Genomic DNA, 23,005 nt, shown 5'->3' on the forward strand with positions numbered 1-23,005 from the left:
AGGATGTCCACTCCCACCACTTTTTTCACTGTATTACTGGATGTCTCAACCACAGCAATCATATAACAAAAAGAAATAAAAGGCATCCAAATCTGTAAGGAAGAAGTAAAGCTTTCATTATTTGAAGATGACATACAATATATAGAAAACCCTAAAGATTCCATCAAAAACTACTAGAACTGATACACGAATTCAGTAAAGTCACAGGACACAAAATCAATGTAGAAAAATCTGTTGCGTTTCCAAACACTAATAATAAAGCAGCAGAAAAAGAAATTACGGAACCAATCCCATTTACAATTATACCAAAAATAATAAAATACCAAGGAATAAACTTAACTAAAGAGGTAAAAGACCTGTACTCTGAAAACTATAAAACACTAATGAAAGAAATTGAAGATGATATTAAGAAATGGAAAGACTTTCCATGCTCATGGATTGAAAGAACAAATATTGTTAAAATGTCTATGCTACTCAAAGTAATCTACAAATATAACGTAATCCCTATCAAAATACTAACAGCATTTTTTTTTACTAAACTAGAACGAACTATCCTAAAATTGGTATAGAAACACAAGACCCCAAATGGATAAAGCAATCTTGATAAAGATAAATAAAACTGGAGGTATCACAATCCAGTTTTCAAGTTATACTACAAAGCTATAGTAATCAAAACAGAGTAGTACTGGCAGAAAACTGGACACATAGATCAATGGAACAGATAGGAAATCCAGAAATAAGCCCACATTATATAGTCAATTAATTTCCAACCAAAGAGACAAGAATATGCAATGGGAAAAAGACAAGTCTCTTGAACACATGGTGTTGGGAAAACTGGACAGCAACAAGAAAAAGAATAAAACTGGACCACTTTCTTACACCATATACAAAAATGAATTCAAAATGAATTAAAAACCTAAATGTGAAACCATAAAAATCCTAGAGGAGAACAGAGGCAGTAATTTCTCTTACATCAGCTGTAGCAACATCTTTCTAGATATGTCTCCTGAGGCAAGGGAAATAAAAGCAAAAATAAACTTTTGGGACTAATCAAAATAAAAAGTTTTTGCACAACAAAGGAAACCAGCAACAAAACTAAACAACAACATATTGAATGGGAGAAGATATTTGCAAATGATGTATCTGATAAGGTGTTAGTATCTAAAAGAACCTTATAAAAATCAATACCCAAAAAACAAACAATCCAGTTGAAAAATGGGCATAAGACATGAACAGACATCTCTCCAAAGACATATAGATGGCCAACAGACATATAAAGAGGCTCAATATCACTCATCATCAGGGAAATGCAAATCAAAACCCCAATGAGATATCAACTTAGCCCTGTCAGAATGGCTAAAATAAAAAATGTAAGAGAAGACAAGTGTTGTTGAGGATGTGGAAAAGAAGGAACTCTTGTGAACTGTTTGGTGGGAATGAAAATTGGTGGAGCCACTGTGAAAAATAGTCTAGAGGTCCCTCAAAAAGGTACAAATAATACTATGCTATGATTCTGTAATCACATTACTGGGTACTTAACCAAAAAATACAAAAACACTAACTCACATACACCCCTATGTTTATTGCAGCATTATTTACAAGAGCCACATTATGGAAGTAGCCCATATGTCCATGGACAGACGAATGGATAAAGATGTGATACACACACATACACACACACACACACGCCCACACAATGGAATATTATTTAGACATAAAAAGAATGGTATCTTGCCATTTGCAAGGATATGGATGGAGCTAGAGGGTATACTGCTAAGTGAAATAAGTTGGTCAGAGAAAGACAAATATGATTTCACTCATGTGGAATAAAAGAAACAGAAGTAATGAGCAAAGGAAAACAAATGACAAAAAAAAGTCTATTAACTATAGATAACAAACTGATGGTTACCAGATAGGAGGTGGGTGGATGGATGGGTAAAACAGGTGATTGGGATTAAAGAGTACACTTATGATGAGCACTTGAGTAATGTATAGAATTGTTTAATTGTTTAATAAGTATATTATTGTATACCTGAAATGAATATAACAGCATATGTTAACTATACTGGAATTAAAATTAAAAAGTTAATAGAAAAAGAACTCAATTGATAGACTGGATACAGTTATTGAGAGATTTAGTGAACTGGTAAATCTGAAGAAACTATGCAAAGAAATAAAAAAAAATGAAACAGATATGTAAGACAATGAAAAGAGAGGGGCAGAGATAATATTTAAACATAATGGCCAAGATTTTTCCAGGACTAAACCAAACACTTGAGAGATTCAGAAATCCAACATATCCTAAGTAGGATAACCAAAAAATAATCCACAATTGGATATATAATAGTAAAACTCCATAATGCCAATGACAAAGAATCTTTAAAAAAAGGCAGGGACTAGATTACCTTCAAAGGAATAAATGTTAGATAAAATTTTGACTTCTCAATAACAACAGTGCACAAGATAATAACTTCAATGTGCCAAAAGAGAGTAATGCAACAGGGAATTATATACTCAATAAAATACCTTTGTTTCAAAAATGAGGGGGTAGCAAGGACACATTCAGACAGATAAAACCCAAGATATTCTGCAACCAAATAACCCTCATTAGGCAGTTTATTTATTTACTTACTGATCATACTTACTTACTTACTAGATCACTGGTTTATTATTAAGGAAATAACTAAGAAACAGCCAAATAGAAGAGGTGCATAGGTAAAGGTGTGAGCAAAGGGAATGTAGCTTCCATGCCCTCTCCAGGTGCACCATCCTCCCCACATATCCATGTGTTCAATGTGGAAGCTCTTCAAACCCCATATTTTTAGATTTTTAAAAAAGATTTATTTATTTATTTCAGAGACAGAGAGAGAAAGAGCACACGAGCAGAGGAAGAGGTAAAGGAAGATGGAAAAAAGCAAACTACCCATTGAGTGTGGAGCCCAATGCAGGGCTCGATCTCAGGACCCATGAGATCATGACCTGAGCTAAAACCAAGAGTCAGACACTCAACTGACTGAGCCATCCAGGTGCCCCTCCTTTTGTTTTTTGTTTCTTTTTCACATGTAGTGTTCAATAATTTATCAGTTGCATATAACACCCAGTGCTCATCACATCACATGCCCTCTAATGCCCATCACCTAACTACCCTGTGCCCCCAACTACCTCCCTTCCAGCAATCCTCAGTTTCTTTCCTATACCTGAGAGTTTCTAATGGTTTTTCTCCCTCTCTGAGGACTTCCCATTCTATTTTCCCTCCCTTCCCCTATGGTCCACTGCCCCATTTCTTATATTCGACATATAAGTGAAACCATATGATAATTGTCTTTCTCTGATTGACTTATATTGCTCAGCATAATACCCTCCAGTTGCATCCATGTTAATGTAAATGGTAAGTATTCATCTGTTCTGATGGCTGAGTAATATATATTCCTTTGTGTGTGTGTGTGTGTGTGTGTGTGTGTGTGTGTGTGTGTATCACATCTTCTTTATCCATTCCTGTCCATGGACATCTCAGCTCTTTCCACACTTTGACTATTGTGGAAAATGCTGCTATAAACATTGGGGAACAAGTACCCCTTCGATTCACTATGTTTGTATCTTTGAGGTAAATACCTAGTAGTGCAATTGCTGGGACACAGGGTAGCTCTATTTTTAACTTCTTGAGGAACCTCCATACCATTTTCCAGAGTGGCTGTATGAGCTTGCATTCTTACCAACAGTGTAAGAGGGTTCCCCATTCTCCACATCCTCGCCAACATATGTTGTTTCCTGAATTGTTTATTTTAGCCATTCTGAGTGGTGTGAAGTGGTATCTCATTGTGGTTTTGATTTGTATTTCCCTGATGTCAAGGGATGTGAGGCATTTTTTCGTCTGTCTGCTGGCCATTTGGATGTCTTCTTTGGAGAAATGTCTGTTCATAGCTTCTGCCCATTTCCTGATTGGATTATTTGTTCCTTGGATATTGAGTTTGTTAGATTCTTTACAGATTTTGGATACTAGCCCTTGATCTGATATGTCATTTACAAATATCTTCTCCCCATCTCTCCTAATTTGGAGAAATGTCTGTTCATGTATTCTGCCCATTTCTTGACTAGATTATTTGTTTTTCAGGTGTTGAGTCTGATAAGTTCTTTATCTATCTTGGATACTAACCCTTTATGTGATATGTCATTTGCAAATATCTTCTCCACTTCTGTAGGCTGCCTTTTAGTTTTGTTATTTCCTTTGCTGTGCAGAAACTTTTTATCTTGATGAAGTCCCAATATTTCATTTTTGCTTTTGTTTCCTTCCTTTCAAGACATGCCTAGAATGAAGTAGCTGTGGCCGAGGTCAGAGGTTGCTGCCTGTGATCTCCTCTAGGATTTTGATGGATTCCTTTTTCGCATTTAGGTCACTCAAACATATTGAGTTTATCTTTGTGTATGGGGTAAGAAAATGGTCCACTTTCATTCTTCTACATGTGGCTGTCCAATTTTCCAGGATCATTTATTGAAGAGACTGTCCTTTCTCCATTGGCTATTCTTTCCTGCCTTGTTGAAGATTAGGTGACCATAGTATTTAGAGTCCATTTCTGGGATCTCTATTCTGTTCCATTGATCTGTGTGTCTGTTTTTGTGCCAGTACCATACTGTCTTGATGATTACAGCTTTGTAATACAGCTTGAAGTCAGGCATTGTGATGCCACCCCCAGCTGTGGTTTTCTTTTTCAAGATTCCCTTGGCTATTCAGGGTCTTTTCTGGTTTCATACAAGTTCTAGGATTGTCTGTTCCAGCTCTGAAAAATGTCGATGGTATTTCCATAGGGATTGCATTGAATATATAGATTGTTCTAGGTAGCCTAGACATTTTAACAATATTTATCCCTCCAATCTATGAACATGGACTGTTTTTCCATTTCTTTGTGTCTTCCTCAATTTCTTTAATAAATGTTCTGTAGTTTTTGGAGTACAGATCTTTTATCTCTTTGGTTAGGTTTATTCCTACATAACTCATAGTTTTACTGCAATTATAAATGGGATCGATTCCGTAATTTCTCTTTTTCCTGTCTCATTGTAAGTGTATAGAAAAGCAACTGATTTCTTTGCATTCATTTTATATCCTGCCACACTGCTGAATTCCTGTATGAGTTCTAGCAATTATGGGGTGGAGTCTTTTGGGTTTTCCACATAAAGTATCATGTCATCTGTGAAGAGTGACTTTGACTTCTTTGCCAATTTGAATGCCTTTTATTTCTTTTTGGTCTCTGATTCCAGAGGCTAGGACATCTAGTACTACGACGAACAATAGTGGTGAGAGTGGACATCCCTATTGTGTTCCTGACCACAGGGTAAAAGCTCTCAGTGTTTCCTCATTGAGAATGATATTTGCTCTGGGCTTCTTGTAGATGGCTTTTATGATATTGAGGTATTTTTCCCTCTATCCCTACACTGTGGAGAGTTTTAATCAAGAATGCTGGATTTTGTTAAATGCATTTTCTGCATCAATTGAGAGGATCATATGGTTATTGTTCTTTCTTTTATTAACGTGACCTATCATGTTGATCGATCTGTGAATGTTGAACCACCCCTGCATTCCCGGAATAAATCCCACTTGGTGTTGGTGAATAATCCTTTTAGTGTACTGTTGGATCCTATTGGCTAGTATCTTGGTGAGAATTTTGGCATCCATGTTCATCAGGGATATTGGTCTGTAATTCCCATTTTGATGGGGTCTTTGCCTGGCTTAGGGATTAAAGTAATGCTGGCCTCGTAGAACGAGTTTGGAAGTTTTCCTTCCATATCTATTTTTTTGAAAGAGCTTCAGAAGACTAGGTATTAGTTCTAACTTAAATGTTTGGTAGAATTCCCCCGGCAATGCATCTGTCTTGGAGTTGTGTTTGTTGTGAGATTTTCTGTTGTTACTTCAATTTCCTTGCTGGTTATAGGTCTGTTGAGGTTATCTCTTTCTTCCCCTTTCAGTTGTGGTACTTTATTAATTTCCAGGAATGCATCCATTTCTTCCAGACTGCCTAATTTATTGGCATATAGTTCCTCACATTATTTTCTGAATTTTTTTGTATTTTCTTGGTGTTGATCGTGATCTCTCCTACTTCATTCATGATTTTATTAATTTGCGTCCTTTCTCTTTTCATTTTGATAAGTCTGTCTAGGAGCTTATTGACCTTATTAATTCTTTCAACAAACAAGCTCCTTGTTTCATTGATCTCTTTTATTGTTCTTCTGGTATCTATCTTATTGATTTCTGCCCTAATCTTGATGATTTCTTTTCTCCTGCTTGCTTTAGGGTTATTTGCTCTTCTTTCTCCAGCTCCCAGTTTAGCCTGTGTATTTGAGACTTTTCTAATTTTTTGAGAAAGGCTTGTATTGCTATGTACTTCCCTCTTAAAACCAGCTTTGCTGTATCCCAAAGGTTTTGAATAGTTGTTTTCATTTTCATTTGTTTCCATGGATTTCTTTTGTTTTTTTGTTTGTTTCCATGAATTTTTAAAATTCTTTTTACTTTCCTGGTTGACCCATTCCTTCTTCAGGAGGATGCTCCGTAGCCCTCAAGTGTTTGAGCTCCTTCCAAATTTCCTCTTGTGATTGAGTTCAAGGGTCAAAGTTGTGGTCTGAAAATATGCATGGGATAATCCCAATCTTTTGGTATTGGTTGAAACCTGTTTTGTGACCCAGTATGTGATCTATTCTGGAGAATGTTCCATGAGCACTCAAGAAGAAGAATGTGTATTCTGTTGGTTTAGGATGGAATGCTCTGTATATATCTGTGAAGTCCATCTGGTCCAGTGTGTCATTCAAAACCCTTGTTTCCTTGTTGATCTTCTGCTTAGATGATCTGTCCATTGCTGTGGGCGGGTGCTGAAGTCCCCTACTCTTATTGTATTATCAATGTGATTCTTTAATTTGATTATGAATTGGTTGATATAATTGGCTGCTCCCAAGTTGGGGGTATAAATACTTAGAATTGTTAGATCTTCTTGTTGGATAGACCCTGTAAGTATGATATAGTGTCCCGCTTCATCCCTTACTACAGTCTTTGGTTTAAAATCTAATTTGTCTGGTATGAGGATAGCTACCCTAGCTTTCTTTTGCGGTCCACCAGCGAGTTAATGGTTTTCCACCCCCTCACTTTCAGTCTGGAAGTGTCTTTAGGTCTAAAATGAGTCTCTTATAGATAGCATATGGAACGGTAACACTTTTTGCAAGGTAGGAGGTGCAGAGAAGTGAATCCGAGAGAATATGTATTGGAAGACAGATGGCGGGGACAGGGAGCCTCCATAAACCAGGTACCATAAAGTGATATAGGCCTGGAGCACAAAATCGGAACCTTTAGAAGTCTGCATCAGTGAGAGACATCCCTGCCTGAAAGGTGCTCAAATGGCAAAGCAGGGAAGAATACTAGGTGGAACAGTGTGGTCTCATGATTCCTGGGGTCACAGAAAGAAAGGGGGTGCGTGAGCCAGGAGAGTTCCCAAGCATTGGAGTGGGGAAACTGGCTATGGTCAGGGAGCCTGGGAGTGGGCTCTCAACTAGGTTTATCATAAACTGTGAACTGTGGCAAGATTGTTCAACCACTCTCCATGTGGGGGCCCTGTAAGTAACAGGACCACAGTGACACTCGTCCCTCCCAGGGGAGCATTGGCACGGCTGCGTGCTGCAGGCATCTGCAGAGTTCAGCACACACAAAAGTGAAGATTGCTTTTCCCTGAGCGTTTACTGAAGAGGGTGGACCACAATCTTTCATCTCCAGGGCTGGAGATCAGAGCACTTGCAATTTTGATTTTCATCTTATAAAGCAACCCAGAAAGCCTTCAGGGAACAAAGGCCACATAAAGCAACCCGGAGCAAGTTACACTGATCCAGGCCTGCCAGCAAGGGGTGGCACAACCACACCCAGGCAAAGACACCAGAGAATCATCACAGCGGCCCCTCCCCCAAAGGATCAGCTAGAACATCAGTGGAATACCAAGTTCAACAAGCAGACAGAATTGCAAAACTCCAGTGCTAGGGGAAAATAGTGTATAGAAGTAGAGATTTTTTTCTCATGATTCTTTCTTCTTTCAGTTAAAATTTACCTTTGCCATTTTTCTTTTTGTCCTTTTCAACTAGCTTCTTATTTTATCAACTCTTTGCTTTTAGGTATTTCTTTTAACTTTCATTTTTACATTTATATTTTAGAAATAGATTCTTCATTTTTGCCTTCCTTTCACTGTATTCAATTTTATTTTCGTATATATCCAAGTTTCACTTTCTTTATAATTTTGGGATTTGGTGTTTTCTAACAAACAGACCAAATATACCCAGGACCAAATGGATCACCATGTTTTGACCACCTGAGATTATATTCTCTCCCCCCTCCTTTTTTTTTACTTCTAACCTCCTAGGATTTGTCTAGTGTGTATTTTGCTTAGATCGTGGTTGATATTTTTTATGTTGCTCTCTCATTCATCAATCCTTCTCTGGGCAAAATGACTAGAAGGAGGAATTCACAACAAAAGAAAGAACCAGAGGGAATACTCTGCAACAGCTCTAATCAATATGGATATAAATAAAATTTCAGAACTGAAATTCAGGATAACAATGATAAAGTTACGAACTGGTTTTGAAAAAAGCATAAAAGACACTAGAGAATATTTTAGTGCAGAAATAAAATCTGATCAGGCCTTAATTAAGAATACTTTAACTGAGAAGCAGTCTAAATTGGATCCTCTAACAGTTAGGGTAAATGAGGCAGAAGAAAGTCAGTGACTTAGAAGACAAGTTGATGGAAAGGGAGGAAGCTGAGGAAAAGAGAAAAACAACTAGTGGACCATGAGGGGAGGCTTTGAGAAATCAGTGATACTGTAAAGCGAAACAATATTAGAATTACTGGGGTCCCAGAGGAAGAAGAAAGAGAGAGGACAGAAGGTATATTTGAGCAAATCACTGCTGAGAACTTCCCTAATCTGGGGAACGAATCAGGCATTTAAGTCCAGGAGGTAGAGAGAACACCCCACAAAAGCAATAAAAATAAACACACTGACATATCATAGTGAAGCTTATAAATTTCAGAGATAAAGAGAAAATCCTGAAAGCAGGTCGAGAAAAGAACTTCTTAACTTACAATGATAAAAAACATTAGGCTGGTAGCAGTCCTATCCACAGGGACCTGGCAGGCCAGAAAGGGCTGGAATGATATAGTCAGGGTACTAAATGAGAAGCACATGCAGCCAAAAGTACTTTATCCAGCAAGGTTGTCATTCAGAATGTAAAGAGAGATAAAGGGCTTCCAGGGCAAAGAGAAACTGAAAGTATCTGTAATTGCTAAACCAGCCCTCCAGGAAATATTAACGGGAATCCTGCAAGTGAAGAGAGAGCCGAAAGTAACATAGACCAGAAAGAAACAGACAATCTACAGAAACAGGGACATTACATGTAATACAATGACACTAAATTCATGTCTGTGAATAGTTACTCTGAATATAAATGGAATAAATGCTCCAATCAAAAGACACAGAGTATCAGATTGGATAAAAAAGCAAGACCCATCAATATGCTGTATACAAGAGACTCACTGTAGACATAAAAACACCTCCAGGTTGAAAGTGAGTGGGTGAAGAACCATTTATCATGCCAATGGACATGAAAAGAAAGCTGGGGTAGTAATCCTCATATCAGACAAATTAGATTTTAAACCAAAGACTGTAGTAAGGGATGAAGAGAGACATTATATCATACTTAAAGAGTCTATCCAAAAAGAAGATCTAACAACTGTAAATATTCATGCTCCTAACACAGGAGCAGCCAATTATATCAGCCAGTTAATAACCAACGTAAAGAAACACAATGATAAGAATAAATTAATAGTAGAAGACTTCAACACCCCACTCATAGCAATGGACAGATCATCTAAGCAGAAGATCAACAAGGAAACAAGGGTTTTGAATGACACATTGGACCAGATGAACTTCACAGATATATACAGAGCATTCCATCCTAAACCAACAGAATACACATTCTTCTTGAGTGCACATGGAACATTCTCCAGAATAGATCACATACTGGGTCACAAAACAGGTCTCAAACGGTACCAAAAGACTGGGATTATTCCATGCATACTTTCAGACCACAATGCTTTGACCCTTGAACTGAATCACAAGAGGAAATTTGGAAGGAACTCAAAACACTTGGAGGATAAAGAGCATCCTCCTGAAGAATGAATAGGTCAACCCAGAAATTAAAGAAGAATTTAAAAAAAATTCATGGAAACAAATGAAAATGAAAATACAACTGTTCAAAACCTTTGGGATACAGCAAAGCTGGTTTTAATATGGAAGTTCATAGCAATACAAGCCTTTCTCAAAAAATTAGAAAAGTCTCAAACACACAAGCTAACCTTACACCTAAAGGAGCTGGAAAAAGAAGAGCAAATAACCCTAAACCAAGCAGGAGAAGAGAAATAATCAGGATTAGAGCAGAAATCAATGAAATAGAACCTGAGAGAACAGTAGAACAGATCAATGAAACTAGAAGTTGGTTCTTTGAAAGAATTAATAAGATCAATAAACCCCTAGCCAGACATATCAAAAAGAAAAGAGAAAGGACCCAAATTAATAAAATCATGAATGAAAGAGGAGATCACAATCAACACCAAGAAAATATTTTTAAAAATTTCAGAACATATTATGAGCAACTATATGCCAACAAATTAGGCAATCTGGAAGAAATGGATGCATTCCTAGAAACTTATAAACTACCACAACTGAAAGAGGAAGAAACAGAAAATCTGAACAGACCCATAACCATCAAGGAAACTGAAGTAATAATCAAAAATCTCCCAACAGGGGCGCCTGGGTGGCTCAGTCATTAGGCGTCTGCTTACGGCTCAGGTCATGACTCCAGCATCCTGGGATCGAGCCCCACATCAGGCTCTCTGCTCCGCGGGAAGCCTGCTTCTCCCTCTCCCACTCCCCCTGCTTGTGTTCCCTCTCTTGCTGTGTCTCTGTCAAATAAATAAACAAAATCTTTAAAAAAAGAAAATCTCCCAACAAACAAGAGTCCAGGGCCAGATGGCTTCCCAGGGGAATCCTACCAAAAATTTAAAGGAGAATTAATACCTATTCTTTTGATGCTGTTTCAAAAGACAGAAATGGAAGGACAACTTCCAAACTCATTCTCTGAGGCCAACATTAACTTGATCCCCAAACCAGACAAAGACCCCATGAAAAAGAATTACAGACCAATATCCCTGATGAACATGGATGCCAAAATACTCAGCAAAAAAACAGCCAATAGGATCCAAAAGTACATTAAAAGGATTATTCACCAAGACCAGGTGGGATTTATTCCTGGGATGCAAGGGTGGTTCAACATTCACAAATCTATCAACATGACAGATCACATTAATAAAAGAAAGTAAAAGAACCATATGATCCTTTCAATTGATGCAGAAATAGCATGGGACAAATCCAGCATCCTTTCTTGATTAAAACTCTCCACAGTGTAGGGATAAAGGGAACATATCTCAATATCATGAAAAGCCCACAGCGAATACCATACTCAATGGGGAAAAACTGAGAGCTTTTCCCCTAAGGTCAGGAACACGGCAGGGATGTCCACTATCACCACTGCTGTTCAACATAGAACTAGAAGCCCTAGCCTCAAAAATGGATAGACCTAAATGTGAGACAGGAATCCATCAAAATCTAGAGGAGAACACAGGCAGCAACCTCTTTGACCTCGGCCGCAGCAAATTCTTGCTATACATGTCTCCAAAGACAAGGGAAACAAGCAAAAATGAACTATTGGGACTTCAACAGATAAAAGGCTTCTGCACAGCAAAGGAAGCAGTCAACAGAACTAAAATGCAACCTACAGAATGGGAGGAGATATTTGCAAATGACACATCATATAAAGGGCTGGTATCCAAGATCTATAAGCAATTTATCAATCTCAACATCCAAAAAACAAATAATCCAATCAAGAAATGGACAGAAGACATGGACTGTCATTTCTCCAAAGAAGACATACAAATGGCCAAAAGACACATGAAAAAATGCTCCATATCCCTTGGCATCAGGGAAATACAAATCAAAACCACAATGAGATACAACCTCACAGCAGTCAGAAATGGCTAAAATGAACAACTCAGGAAACAACAAGTGCTGGCGAGGATGTGGAGAAAGGGGAACCCTCTTACACTGTTGGTGGGAATGCAAGCTGGTACAGCCACTCTGGAAAACAATATGAAACTTTCTCAAGAAGTTAAAAATAGAGCTCTCCTACACCCAGTAATTGTACTAGTACGTATTTACCCCAAAGATACAAATGTAGGGATCTGAATGGGCACCTGCACCCCAATGTTCATAGCAGCAATGTCCTCAATAGCCAAACGGTGGAAAGAGCCAAGATGTCCACCGACAGATGAATGGATAATGAAGATGTGTCATATATATATACAAAGGTATATTACTCAGCCATCAGAAAGGATGAATACTTACCATTTACATTGATGTGGATGGAACTGGAGGGTCTTATGCTGAGCAAAATAAGCCAATCAGAGTAAGACAATTATCATATGATTTCACGCATATGTGGAATATACAAAAAGGTGCAAAGGACCACAGGGGAAAGGAGGCAAAACTGAATGGGAAGTCATCAGAGAGGGAGAAAAACCATGAGAGACTCTTAAATACAGGAAACACAAATGAGGATTGCTAGAGGGGAGGTGGGTGGGTGGATGGGGTAATTGGGTGATGGGCATTAAGGAGGGTACATGATTTGAGGAGCATGGGTATTATGGGAAACAGATGAATTACTGAACACTACATCTGAAACTAGTGATGTACTACATGTTGGCTAACTGAATCTAAATAAATAAAAACAAAGACAAGACACAAAAAAGGACACCACATCATGACAAAGAAGACAATCCAGTAAGAGGATATAATTATAAATATTTATGTACCCAACATGGGAGCACCTACATACATAAAGCAGTGTTAACAGACATAAAGGAAGAAACTAACAGTAATATAATAATAGTAGGGAACTTTAACACCCCACTTACATCACTGGATAGATCATTCAGTCAGAGAATCAACAATGCAACAGTGGCTTTGAATGACACATTGGACCAGATGGACTTTTTTTTTTTTTTTTAAAGATTTTATTTATTTATTTGAGAGAGGGAGAATGAGAGAGAGAGAGAACATATGAGAGGGGATAGGGTCAGAGGACGAAGCAGACTCCCTGCTGAGCAGGGAGCCCGATGCGGGACTCGATCCAGGGACTCCAGGATCATGACCTGAGCCGAAGGCAGTCGCTTAACCAACTGAGCCACCCAGGCGCCCGGACCAGATGGACTTAACAGATACAGTCAGAATATTCCATCTAAAAATAGTGGAGTACTCATCCTTTTCAAGTATACATGGATCATTCTCTAGAATAGATCACATTTAGTCCACAAAACAAGTCTTGATAAATTAAAAAAGAAGTGAAATTACATCATCCATCATTTCCAAGCACAATGATAGGAAACTAGAATCAGTCACTAGAAAAAAACTGGAAAGAATACAAATACATGGAGGCTAAGTAACTTGCTACTAAACAATGAATGTGTCAACCAAGAGATCAAGGAAGAAATAAAAAAATACATGGAGTCAAATGTAAATGAAAACACAATGATCCAAAAAACTTTATCACGCAGAAAAAGCCATTCTAACAGGCCTTTATAGCAATACAGGCCTACCTCAAAAAACAAAAAATCCCAAATAAACACACCTTTTACCTAAAAGAGGTAGGAAAAGAAGAACAAATAAATACCAAAGCCAGCAAATAATACATTATATGTTAAAAAAAAAAAAAAAAAAGAAGTAGAAGATAGTAGGAAGGGAAAAATGAAGAGGGGGAATCAGAAGGGGAGACGAGCCATGAGTGACTATGGACTCTGACAAACAAACTGAGGGTTCTAGAGGGGAGGGGGGTGGGGGGATGGGTTAGCCTGGTGATGGGTATTAAAGAGGGCATGTATTGAATGGAGCACTGGCTGTTATACGCAAATAATGAATCATGGAACACTACATCAAAAACTAATGATGTAATGTATGGTGATTAACATAACATAATAAAATAAAATTTAAAAAAGAAAAAAATAATAATAAAGATCAGAGGAGAAATGAAATAGAAACTAAATAATGACAAAAAACCCACAACCGATCAATGAAACCAGGGTCTTGCTTCTTTGAAAAGGTAAACAAAATTGGTAAACCTTTAGCAAGACTTATGAAGAAAAAAATGAGAGAGGACTCAAGGAAATAAAATCAGAAATGAAATGAGAAATAACCAACACCACGAAAATACAAAAGATTATTAGAGGATATTATAAAAATTTATATACCATCAATTTGAACAACCTAGACGAAATGGATAAATTCCTAGAAACATGTAGCTTCACAAAACTGAATGAGGAAGAAAGAGAACATTGAAACAGAACCATTACTAGCAATAAAATTCAATCAGTAATCAAAAATCTGGCAATAAAAAAGCCTGGGACCCAATGAACTCACACATGAATCTAACAAAACATTTAAAAAAGAGTTAATATCTATTCTTCTCAAACTATTCCAAAAAATAGAAAAGGAAGGAAAGCTTCCAAATTCATTCTACAAGGGCAGCATTACTTTGATACCAAAACTAGATAAAGACACCACACACACACACACACACCCCTACAGGCCCATATCTCTGATAAACACAGATGCAAAATGTTAGCAAAGTGAATCCAACAATGCGTGAAAAAAAATCACTCACCACGATCAAGTGGGATTGATTCCAGGGATGCAAGACTGGTTCAGTAAGCACAAATCAATCAATGTAATACATCACATTAACATGTGAAAGTATAAAAACCATATGATAATATCAATACAGGTATAAAAAGCATTTGATAAAGTAAAACATCCATTCATGATAAAAACTCTCCACAAAATAGGTCTAGTGAGAATATACCTCAACATAATAAAGGCCACTTATGAAAAACCCACAGCTAACATCATATTCAATGGTGAAAATCTGAGAGCTTATCCTCTAAGATCAGGAACAAGACAAGGACGTTCACTCCCACCATTTTTTAATCAACTTGGTACCAGAAGTCCTAGTCACAGTAATCAGGCAAGAAAAAGATAGAAAAGGCATCCAAATTGATAAGGAAGAAATACAACATTCACTCTTTGCAGATGACAGTATTATACGTAGAAAACCCTAAAGAACCATCAAATAACTACTACAACTGATAATTCAGCAAAGTCACAGGATATGAAAGTAATATACAGAAATTCATTGCATTTCTACACACTAATAATGAAGTAGCAGAAAGAGAAATTAAGGAAACAATCCCAATGACAACTGGACCAAAAATAATAAAATACCTAGGAATAAACTTAACCAGGAAGGTGAAATACTGGTACTCCAAAACCTATAAATCACTGATGAAAGAAACTGAAGATGACACAAAGAAATGGAAAGACATTCCACCCTCATGGACTAGAAGAATAAACGTTGCTAAAATGTCCATCCTACACAAAGCAATCCACAGATTTAATGCAATCCCTATCAAAATGCCAAGAACAATTTTCACAGAACTAGGACAAATTATCCCCAAATTTGTATGTAACCACAAAAGATCTCAAATGGTGAAAGCAATTTTTTTTCTTAAAAAAAGATTTATTTATTTCAGAGAGAGGGAGGGAGAGAGAGAGAGAAAACAAGCAGGAGAGGGAGAGAGAATCCTAAGCAGACTCCACACTGAGCACAGAGCCCAACGTGGGGCTCAATCTCATGACCTGAGATCACAACCTGAGCCGAAACCAAGAGTCGATTGCTTAACCAACTGTGCCACCCAGGCACCCCTAGCTGAACAATCGTAAGAAAAAAGAACAAAGCTTGAGGTATTACAATGTCAGATTTCAAGATATACTACAAGACTAGAGTAATCCAAAGGAAACAAAAACACTAATTCAAAAAGATATATGCACTCCTATGTTTACTGTAACAATATTTACAATAGCAAAGATATGGAAGCAACCAACATGTCCATCAACTGATGAATGGATATATATCTCAAATGGAAAATTTATATATATATATATATATATATATATATATAATGGAATATTCCTCAGCCATAAGAAAGAATGAATGAAACATTAGCATTTCCAACATGGATGGACCTAGAAGGTATAATGTCAGGTGAATTAAGTCAGAGAAAGACAAGTACCAAAAGACTTCACTTATTTGTGGAATTTAAGAAATAAAACAAATGAACAAAGACAAAAGAGACAAAGAAAAAAACCCAGACTCTTAAATACAGAGAAGGAACTGGTGGTTGCCAGGGGGATGGGTGAAATAGATAAAAGGAATTAAGCATATATTTATCTTGATGAGCACAGAGAAGTGTATAGAATTGTTGAATCATTACACTGTATACCTGAAACGATTTTAGCACTATATGTTAATTATACTTGAATAAAAAAAAGAAATACAAATGCCAATAAGCCAATGAAGACAAGATCAATCTCACTTACAACTGAAATGCAAACTAACCAACAAACAAAAAGACTCAGAAGCACAGAGTAGAAAAGTGGTTACCAGAGGGGGGTGGAGAAGGAAATGTGGAGGTGCTGGCTTAAGAGTAAAAAGTTTCAGTTATTAAAGAATATTTTGTTTGATAAGTAATTCAATTAAATTCTATTTAAAATGTACTGTGGAACACAATAAATATAAGGAATTCTGTGTATTCTATAATAAAGAGTACAAATTTATTTTTAAATTCAGAAATATGTAAATTCAGCTATTTGGGACAAATAGATTTTCGGGAATACCTAGATTTTGAGCTTTTCAAAGATGAGAGTGTCAAGGTAAGCTTAAAATCATCCTCTAAGATTAATAAAAAGGAGAAAGAAAACTGAGAATCAGCAAGTATGTAGGAAAGTGACTATCTTAGACTGCTAATGAAAATTAATAAAACTTTACCCAGTGCTTATACAGTGCCTCATACACATACAAGAGAAATTCAGGACATAGTTTGTTAAATGAATACTACCTTTATGCATGTCAATTTGGCAATGTATTGATATTTTTTATGCCTTCTGACCTATAATTCCATTTCTAGAAATTCATTTTAAGGAAACAGAAATGTACATAAAGATTTACATACAAGGTGTTTCAACAAAGCACTGATTGATTGTAACAGCAAAATAATTGGAAATATGCTACATTTCCAAAAAATTATAGAAATTGTACATTTGATAATGGTACATTCATACAACCAAATATTTATGCCACCATTAAGAATTCTCTTTAATGTCATCCAAACAGTGGTGGAGTCAGGATTGAGATTCAGACTTACATACATTTCTCTAAGAATGTAGATAAAGCTTAGGGGTGACTTCAGGCTGGAAAAGGTAAAAATTGCAATGGTGAACAGGACCCTGGAGGAGGGGCTGCTAGTAGCAGTGCAGTCTTGGTATGAGTTTGGCTGGGGACCGGGTCCCCAGAAGACTGTGGGGAACCAGGTTTCTGGATTCCTGGAGGCAGAGGAGAAAGACGAGTTCTACCAGATGACTTACGGGGGTTTCACAGAGGAATTGGGAAATAATGAGTATCAAGGGCACCAGTCAGACACAAGGATTAGGTGGACTCTACTTCGACATCCATGAAGGGGATGAACCATCCAGTGATAGAGAAGCAGAAGAGCCAAGAAGGAAGTGCTGAGTAGTCACCAAAGCATATAAGGAGCCTCTCAAGATCTTGAGACCTCGAAAAGTCAGCACTCCAGCTGGTAGCTCTCAGAAGGCCTAATAAGAGAAAGCACTGCTGCCACTAGGAACTACAGGAAAATGGCTCTGACAGAACTCCATGTGTCAGTCTACAGCTGAGCATACGTGACAGACATTCCTTTGGGTACAGGAGAGGCAGCGCCAGTCACAGCAGTAAAAGAGGCCCCACTGGGAGTGGCTACTGATCCAGGAGGTGCTGCTCAGAGAGGCCAAGATCACAGAGGAGCTGAACTTATGTTTATTAGAAACGTATGAGCAGATCAAGGCTGACAAAAAGAAGCAGGTGCACAAGAAGTAGACGTGCCCTGGGCCCATAATCACCTATCATTCAGTGGCAGTGCTGCTTGTTGGGGAGCCAGGCCCTAAAGAAGAGAATGTGGATGTGGAAGGACTGGATCCTGCTCCCACAGCTTCTGCACTGACTCCCCGTGCCAGCACTGGACCCATCAACCCTCCTGCTCACTGCTCCTGTACCTTCATTATTTTCAGTGATGTGACATTTGAAGAATGGTTTTCCCAAGGGCTGCCCCCAAGATCTCTGTTTGGGAGGTCTGACCTGTGACCCACTGCCCAGCCCTGTACTGGGACCCTGTCACAGACATCCCCTACACCACTGCTCAAGGCTTCAAGATCATCCATGAGGCCTACAAGTAGAACGTCATTGCCCATGGATTGCCACCCACTGCCTCAGCACTTCCCGAGCCACTCCCTGGCTCTGGGCCCCAAGTCTTGCACCAGAAAATTATCATCAAATAAGGAGATGTTTACTCTTTAGAAACCTCTTTCATGCCCTGACTTGGGGCTCTTACTGTTTCCCCTCTACTCCCTGCTTTTCCCCTTTGTCATCTCTGAGCTTTGCCCAGGCCTTTTCTATATTTCCTTCCCCCAGTTCCTCCAGGTTTTATTTGTGTTTTTTATCTAATAAAAGAGAAAGATCCCCTTAAAAAAAAAAGTACAATGGTGAGCAGAATCAACAGCCACAATTAAGTATCAACAAGCTGGTATGATAGACTACATCAATAAAATTTAACAGGCATAATTGTACCTGTAATGGAGTGCAAAAAGTCCATATACTTAAGTACGGATTGGAAAAAGACAGCTTACCAGTAGCCCATATAAAGAAGTTTAATTAATTTTAGAGAACTCCAAGTTTACTATGTCATGGTCAAAAGCTGATTATAAGCAAGGTTGATTATAAGGACACTCAAAACAAATATAAACATAAAAACGAATGTGATCTCAGGCAGTATTAATAGAAATATATTATCTAAAACAAGTCAGAATCTGACTCTATCCTACAGTCACCTGAAAAAAACACTAACCATCCTAAACATGTTTGGCAAAGAATGACCATTATAGTGCAAGAACTCCAAGCTATGACATATGAGGGTTAAAGCTACTAATATACTTATCCAGGATACAAAATTACTTAAAGTGTAACTGATATCTGAAGAGTTGTTTTGTGGAAGAGGGATGAGAATTTTTCTATATGGTACCAATGCCAAGAGATACAAGGCCAAAGGACAGAACTTATTATGAGACACGGCTGTGTCTGACATAAGGAAGGACCTCAAGCTGAATGAGAGCTGCCAGAAAATGGATAGACTGCCTTAGGTTCCTTTTTCCAGAATTTTATTGTTATAGAAGATAAATGGCCACTTAGTGTGCCTATTGTAGAGGGGATTACAGTACCACAGAAGGCTGCACTAGAAAACATCTAAGGTCACTTTCAAAGCTGAGATCTTAATGAATTTCTTAAACTAAGGTTTTCAAGTATCAGGTGTACTTGTATAAATTTGTCAAGAAAAAAAATCAGACTGCTTCTAAGTACTAAGATCCTGTACTACTAATTGATTATTCACTAAGAAAAATCACTAATTTTTTTCACTGGAGTTAGAATTTTAGATGTTTGATTTAAATACAATAAATACAGTGTTTATTTTGACACACTCTACGACTATTTCTTTCAACTTATAAAATGTGCCTAACAAATACTTCAAATACATTTTTGATGAAGAGAGATAAGTCAAAAATAAAAACACTCATGGCTTTTGCATCATATTTATGTTATACAAAATGCACAAACTTTTGTAGGCAAATTACCTGCTCTGGTTTTACTAGCTGCTTTTTGTATTCTTCTTCTTTAGCTGCCTGCACAGTTATAGATGCACATATCAGACCTCCAGGTATGGTTGTCAGCTTTCCCATCTGAGAAAGATATATCATTATTTTTAATTGAAAAGCTCCCCATCCTCCATTTCCTGATACATTTTGGGGGTATCCAAGCAACACTATGGGTTTTATTTAAAGTATTAAAAACTCAAGCACTCCAAATTGCTGCATATATTTTTACAGTATAATTCCTAAAATTCTCATATCATCCTAGATAGTAATTATTTTTATTAGTTAACTGTCTACTTCATATGGAATATACCAATAAAATAATTACCAAGAAGTGAATACAAAATTTGAAGGATTCAGTAGGATAGATCATGGTAGTCACTTAGTACACAAATACGCGTCAGACCACTGGTCTCAGTGCTTAGGCTGTATCGATAAACAAAACAAAGATTCTTGCTCTTCTGGAGACGACATTCTAGTGGAGCACAGACAGACAATAAACACAATAAATAAATAATATATTAGAAATTGATAAATGCTATGGAGAAAGTAAAAGATAAGGATGATCTGGAGTACTGAATGATTCAAGTTGTATCTTGAAATATGACTTATATTTATTTATAAAAATAATTTCCTTCCATTACAAATCCTTTGTTCCTAACTTTCCAAAACATTCACTTTTTACCTATCTCATGCTTTATTTAAGCCAAAGTGAACTTTGTTTTGGATATAACTTGATTTGAATTAAGAATGCAGGAAAGGGGCACCAGCGTGGCAGAGTCAGCTAAGCTACGACTCTTGGTTTTGGCTCAGGTCTTGATCTCAGGGTTGTGAGATCAAGCCCTGAACTGGGAGCACAGAGTCTGCATGAGATTCTCTCTCCCTCTGCCCCTTCAGCTCATACTCTCTTTCTCTCCCGATCTCTAAAATTAATAAATATTTAAACAAAAAAAAAATAATGCAGGAAAATCACTGGCTCTAAGAACAAAGTGCTCCAGTGTCATTCAGGTATCAAAATATTCCCCAAAGATTATCCATTTAAGGCCGGCTGAAAAGCTTTCCAGGGAACAAATATTTTCTTTACATAGGAAAGGCTGAAATTGACAAAGGACATCCAGAGGAAAGAGGTCTCTTTGGCTTACACAGAAGTGAAATTATATAAGAACTGGAAGAAATACTAGTCAAAGGACTCTAAATGTTCTCTGATAACAGTGATAGTGCCTATACTTCATTTCTGACACATTTTTCAATATTTTCTGAGCAGAATAAGGGAAGCTAGAGACTTTAGTTAGGCTACTTCCTGTTTAAGCCAGTCATGACTGATTTAGACTGAGACTTCAGACAGGGTAAAATGAAGACTCAATGCTAATAAAAATTTTGTTCACTGTTATTTTCCCTTCAAGCCTCCCTCTGATATATATTATCAGCATCACAGAGTAATTTATCTAGGCCTACCTTCCCAAAAGACATCACATTTGATTTCCTTATACTCAGTATTCACTAATGAAATAAGATTTCTACATCATACCTATGTCATTTCTCAATAAAAAAAATTAAAGCTGATGCCATCAAGGATGCTCTCCCATGCACCTGAGAAATTTTGTTAATATATCTCTGAAGTGATTAAAGAATGTAAATTCTCACATTTAAAAGCTATTTTAAAAACAGCTGACTAGACCTTATTCCTTAAATACAAAAAAAACAGTTGAAGTATGCTAATATCTAAAAAAATTTCAATTACCCTAATCTTCTCAGAGTATAGTCATCTTCACATAATACAATAATAATATATAGACTATAAAATAAATTCATAGGTGTTACTTGGTATTTATGATCCAGGGCTCCAGAGTCTAGATTAACTGAACTAGTGGCCTAAAAAGTTAACATATTTTGAAAAATGCCTAAGTAAATTCACTATATTTTCTATTCAGTAGGGTAGGGCCCATCCACCTTTTACTAATGAGGCAGTGTGGCATAATGGTAAAACCATGAGCTTAGGAGTTACACAGACCTGGTTTTGAATTCCAGTTGTGGAACTGTTATATCTGGGCAAGTAACTTAAGTTCTTAGAGTTATGCTGCACAATATGGTAACTACTAGCTACTTATGGTTATTTAAATTTAAATAAAAAATAAATAAAATTTAAAATTTATTTCCTTAATCACATTAGCTCCATTTCAAGTGCTCAACAGTGTACTATAGAGACAAATACACAGTAATTCCATCATTGAAAAAAATCCTACTGGACAGTGCTACCTTAGAGTCTCAGTTTATTTATCTGAAAAACATGGAAATGCCTTCCTTTTATATGGTTATCATGAAGATTAAATAAATAATTATATAAAAATGGCTTGTACTTGGTAAATGGACAATTAATTTTAGCTCCCCAATCTTTCCTTGCTGAATAAAGTTGTTAAGTGGCTGCACTTACTCCTCATTTTTCTTCTCAGATGTATTTGATGCTAATCAGGCTCTGGCTGAGATCTGTAATAACAATAAAATACAGCATACTTGTTGTCTCAAAATAGAAAAGGCCAAGATTTTGATCAAAAGAAAACAGGCACATGCATCCTCAGGCTTTTTCAAACACAGGTTATACTGATGAAGGGATTCCCTACCCAAAGAGAGGCAGCTGACTGCATAACACATGAAAAATTTAGAATAGGAATTGGCAAATTACAGCTCTATGCTAAATCTGGTCTGGTCTCTGAGCTAAGAATGTTTTTTTTTTTTTTAATTTTTAAAGATTTTATTTATTTATTTGTCAGAGAGAGAGAGTGCACGATGAGCACAAGCAGGGAGAGTGGCAGGCAGAGGGAGAAGCAGGCTCTCCACTGAGTAAGGAGCCCCATGCGGGACTTGATCCCAGAAACCTGGGATCATGACCTGAGCCAAAGGCAGATGCCTAACCAACTGAGCCACCCAGGTGTCCTATTTTCATTTTTTTTTTAATATTTAAAGAATAGTGAAAACAAAAATAAGAAACAAAGAATATGTGATCTTCTGTTTTGTAGAGTCTAACAAATTTGCTATCTAACCCTTTACAGAAAAAAAAGCCAACTCCTGATTTA

The 23,005-nt window shown here is 37.1% G+C and overlaps 1 protein-coding gene and 1 pseudogene across 3 annotated transcripts in view; one reads left to right on the forward strand and one right to left on the reverse strand.

Annotated features, from left to right (window-relative positions):
- Nucleotides 1–23,005, reverse strand: part of APOOL (apolipoprotein O like) — a 130,920-nt gene that overhangs the window by 63,773 nt on the left and 44,142 nt on the right. For 2 of the 3 annotated variants that reach the window (XM_021691620.1, XM_021691559.2), the window contains exons 2-3: nt 22,366–22,418; nt 19,917–20,021 (exon numbers count right to left, since the gene is read on the reverse strand). In XM_021691620.1, coding sequence (XP_021547295.1) covers nt 19,917–20,021 — 105 coding nt within the window. In that variant the 5' untranslated portion in view covers nt 22,366–22,418. The remainder of the gene's footprint in view (nt 1–19,916; nt 20,022–22,365; nt 22,419–23,005) is intronic. The other variant, XM_044911689.1, reaches the window with a different exon arrangement.
- LOC110571729 lies at nt 17,451–18,569 on the forward strand (annotated as a pseudogene).

Source organism: Neomonachus schauinslandi, chromosome X (assembly GCF_002201575.2).
Source record: "Neomonachus schauinslandi chromosome X, ASM220157v2, whole genome shotgun sequence".
NCBI lineage: Eukaryota > Metazoa > Chordata > Mammalia > Carnivora > Phocidae > Neomonachus > Neomonachus schauinslandi.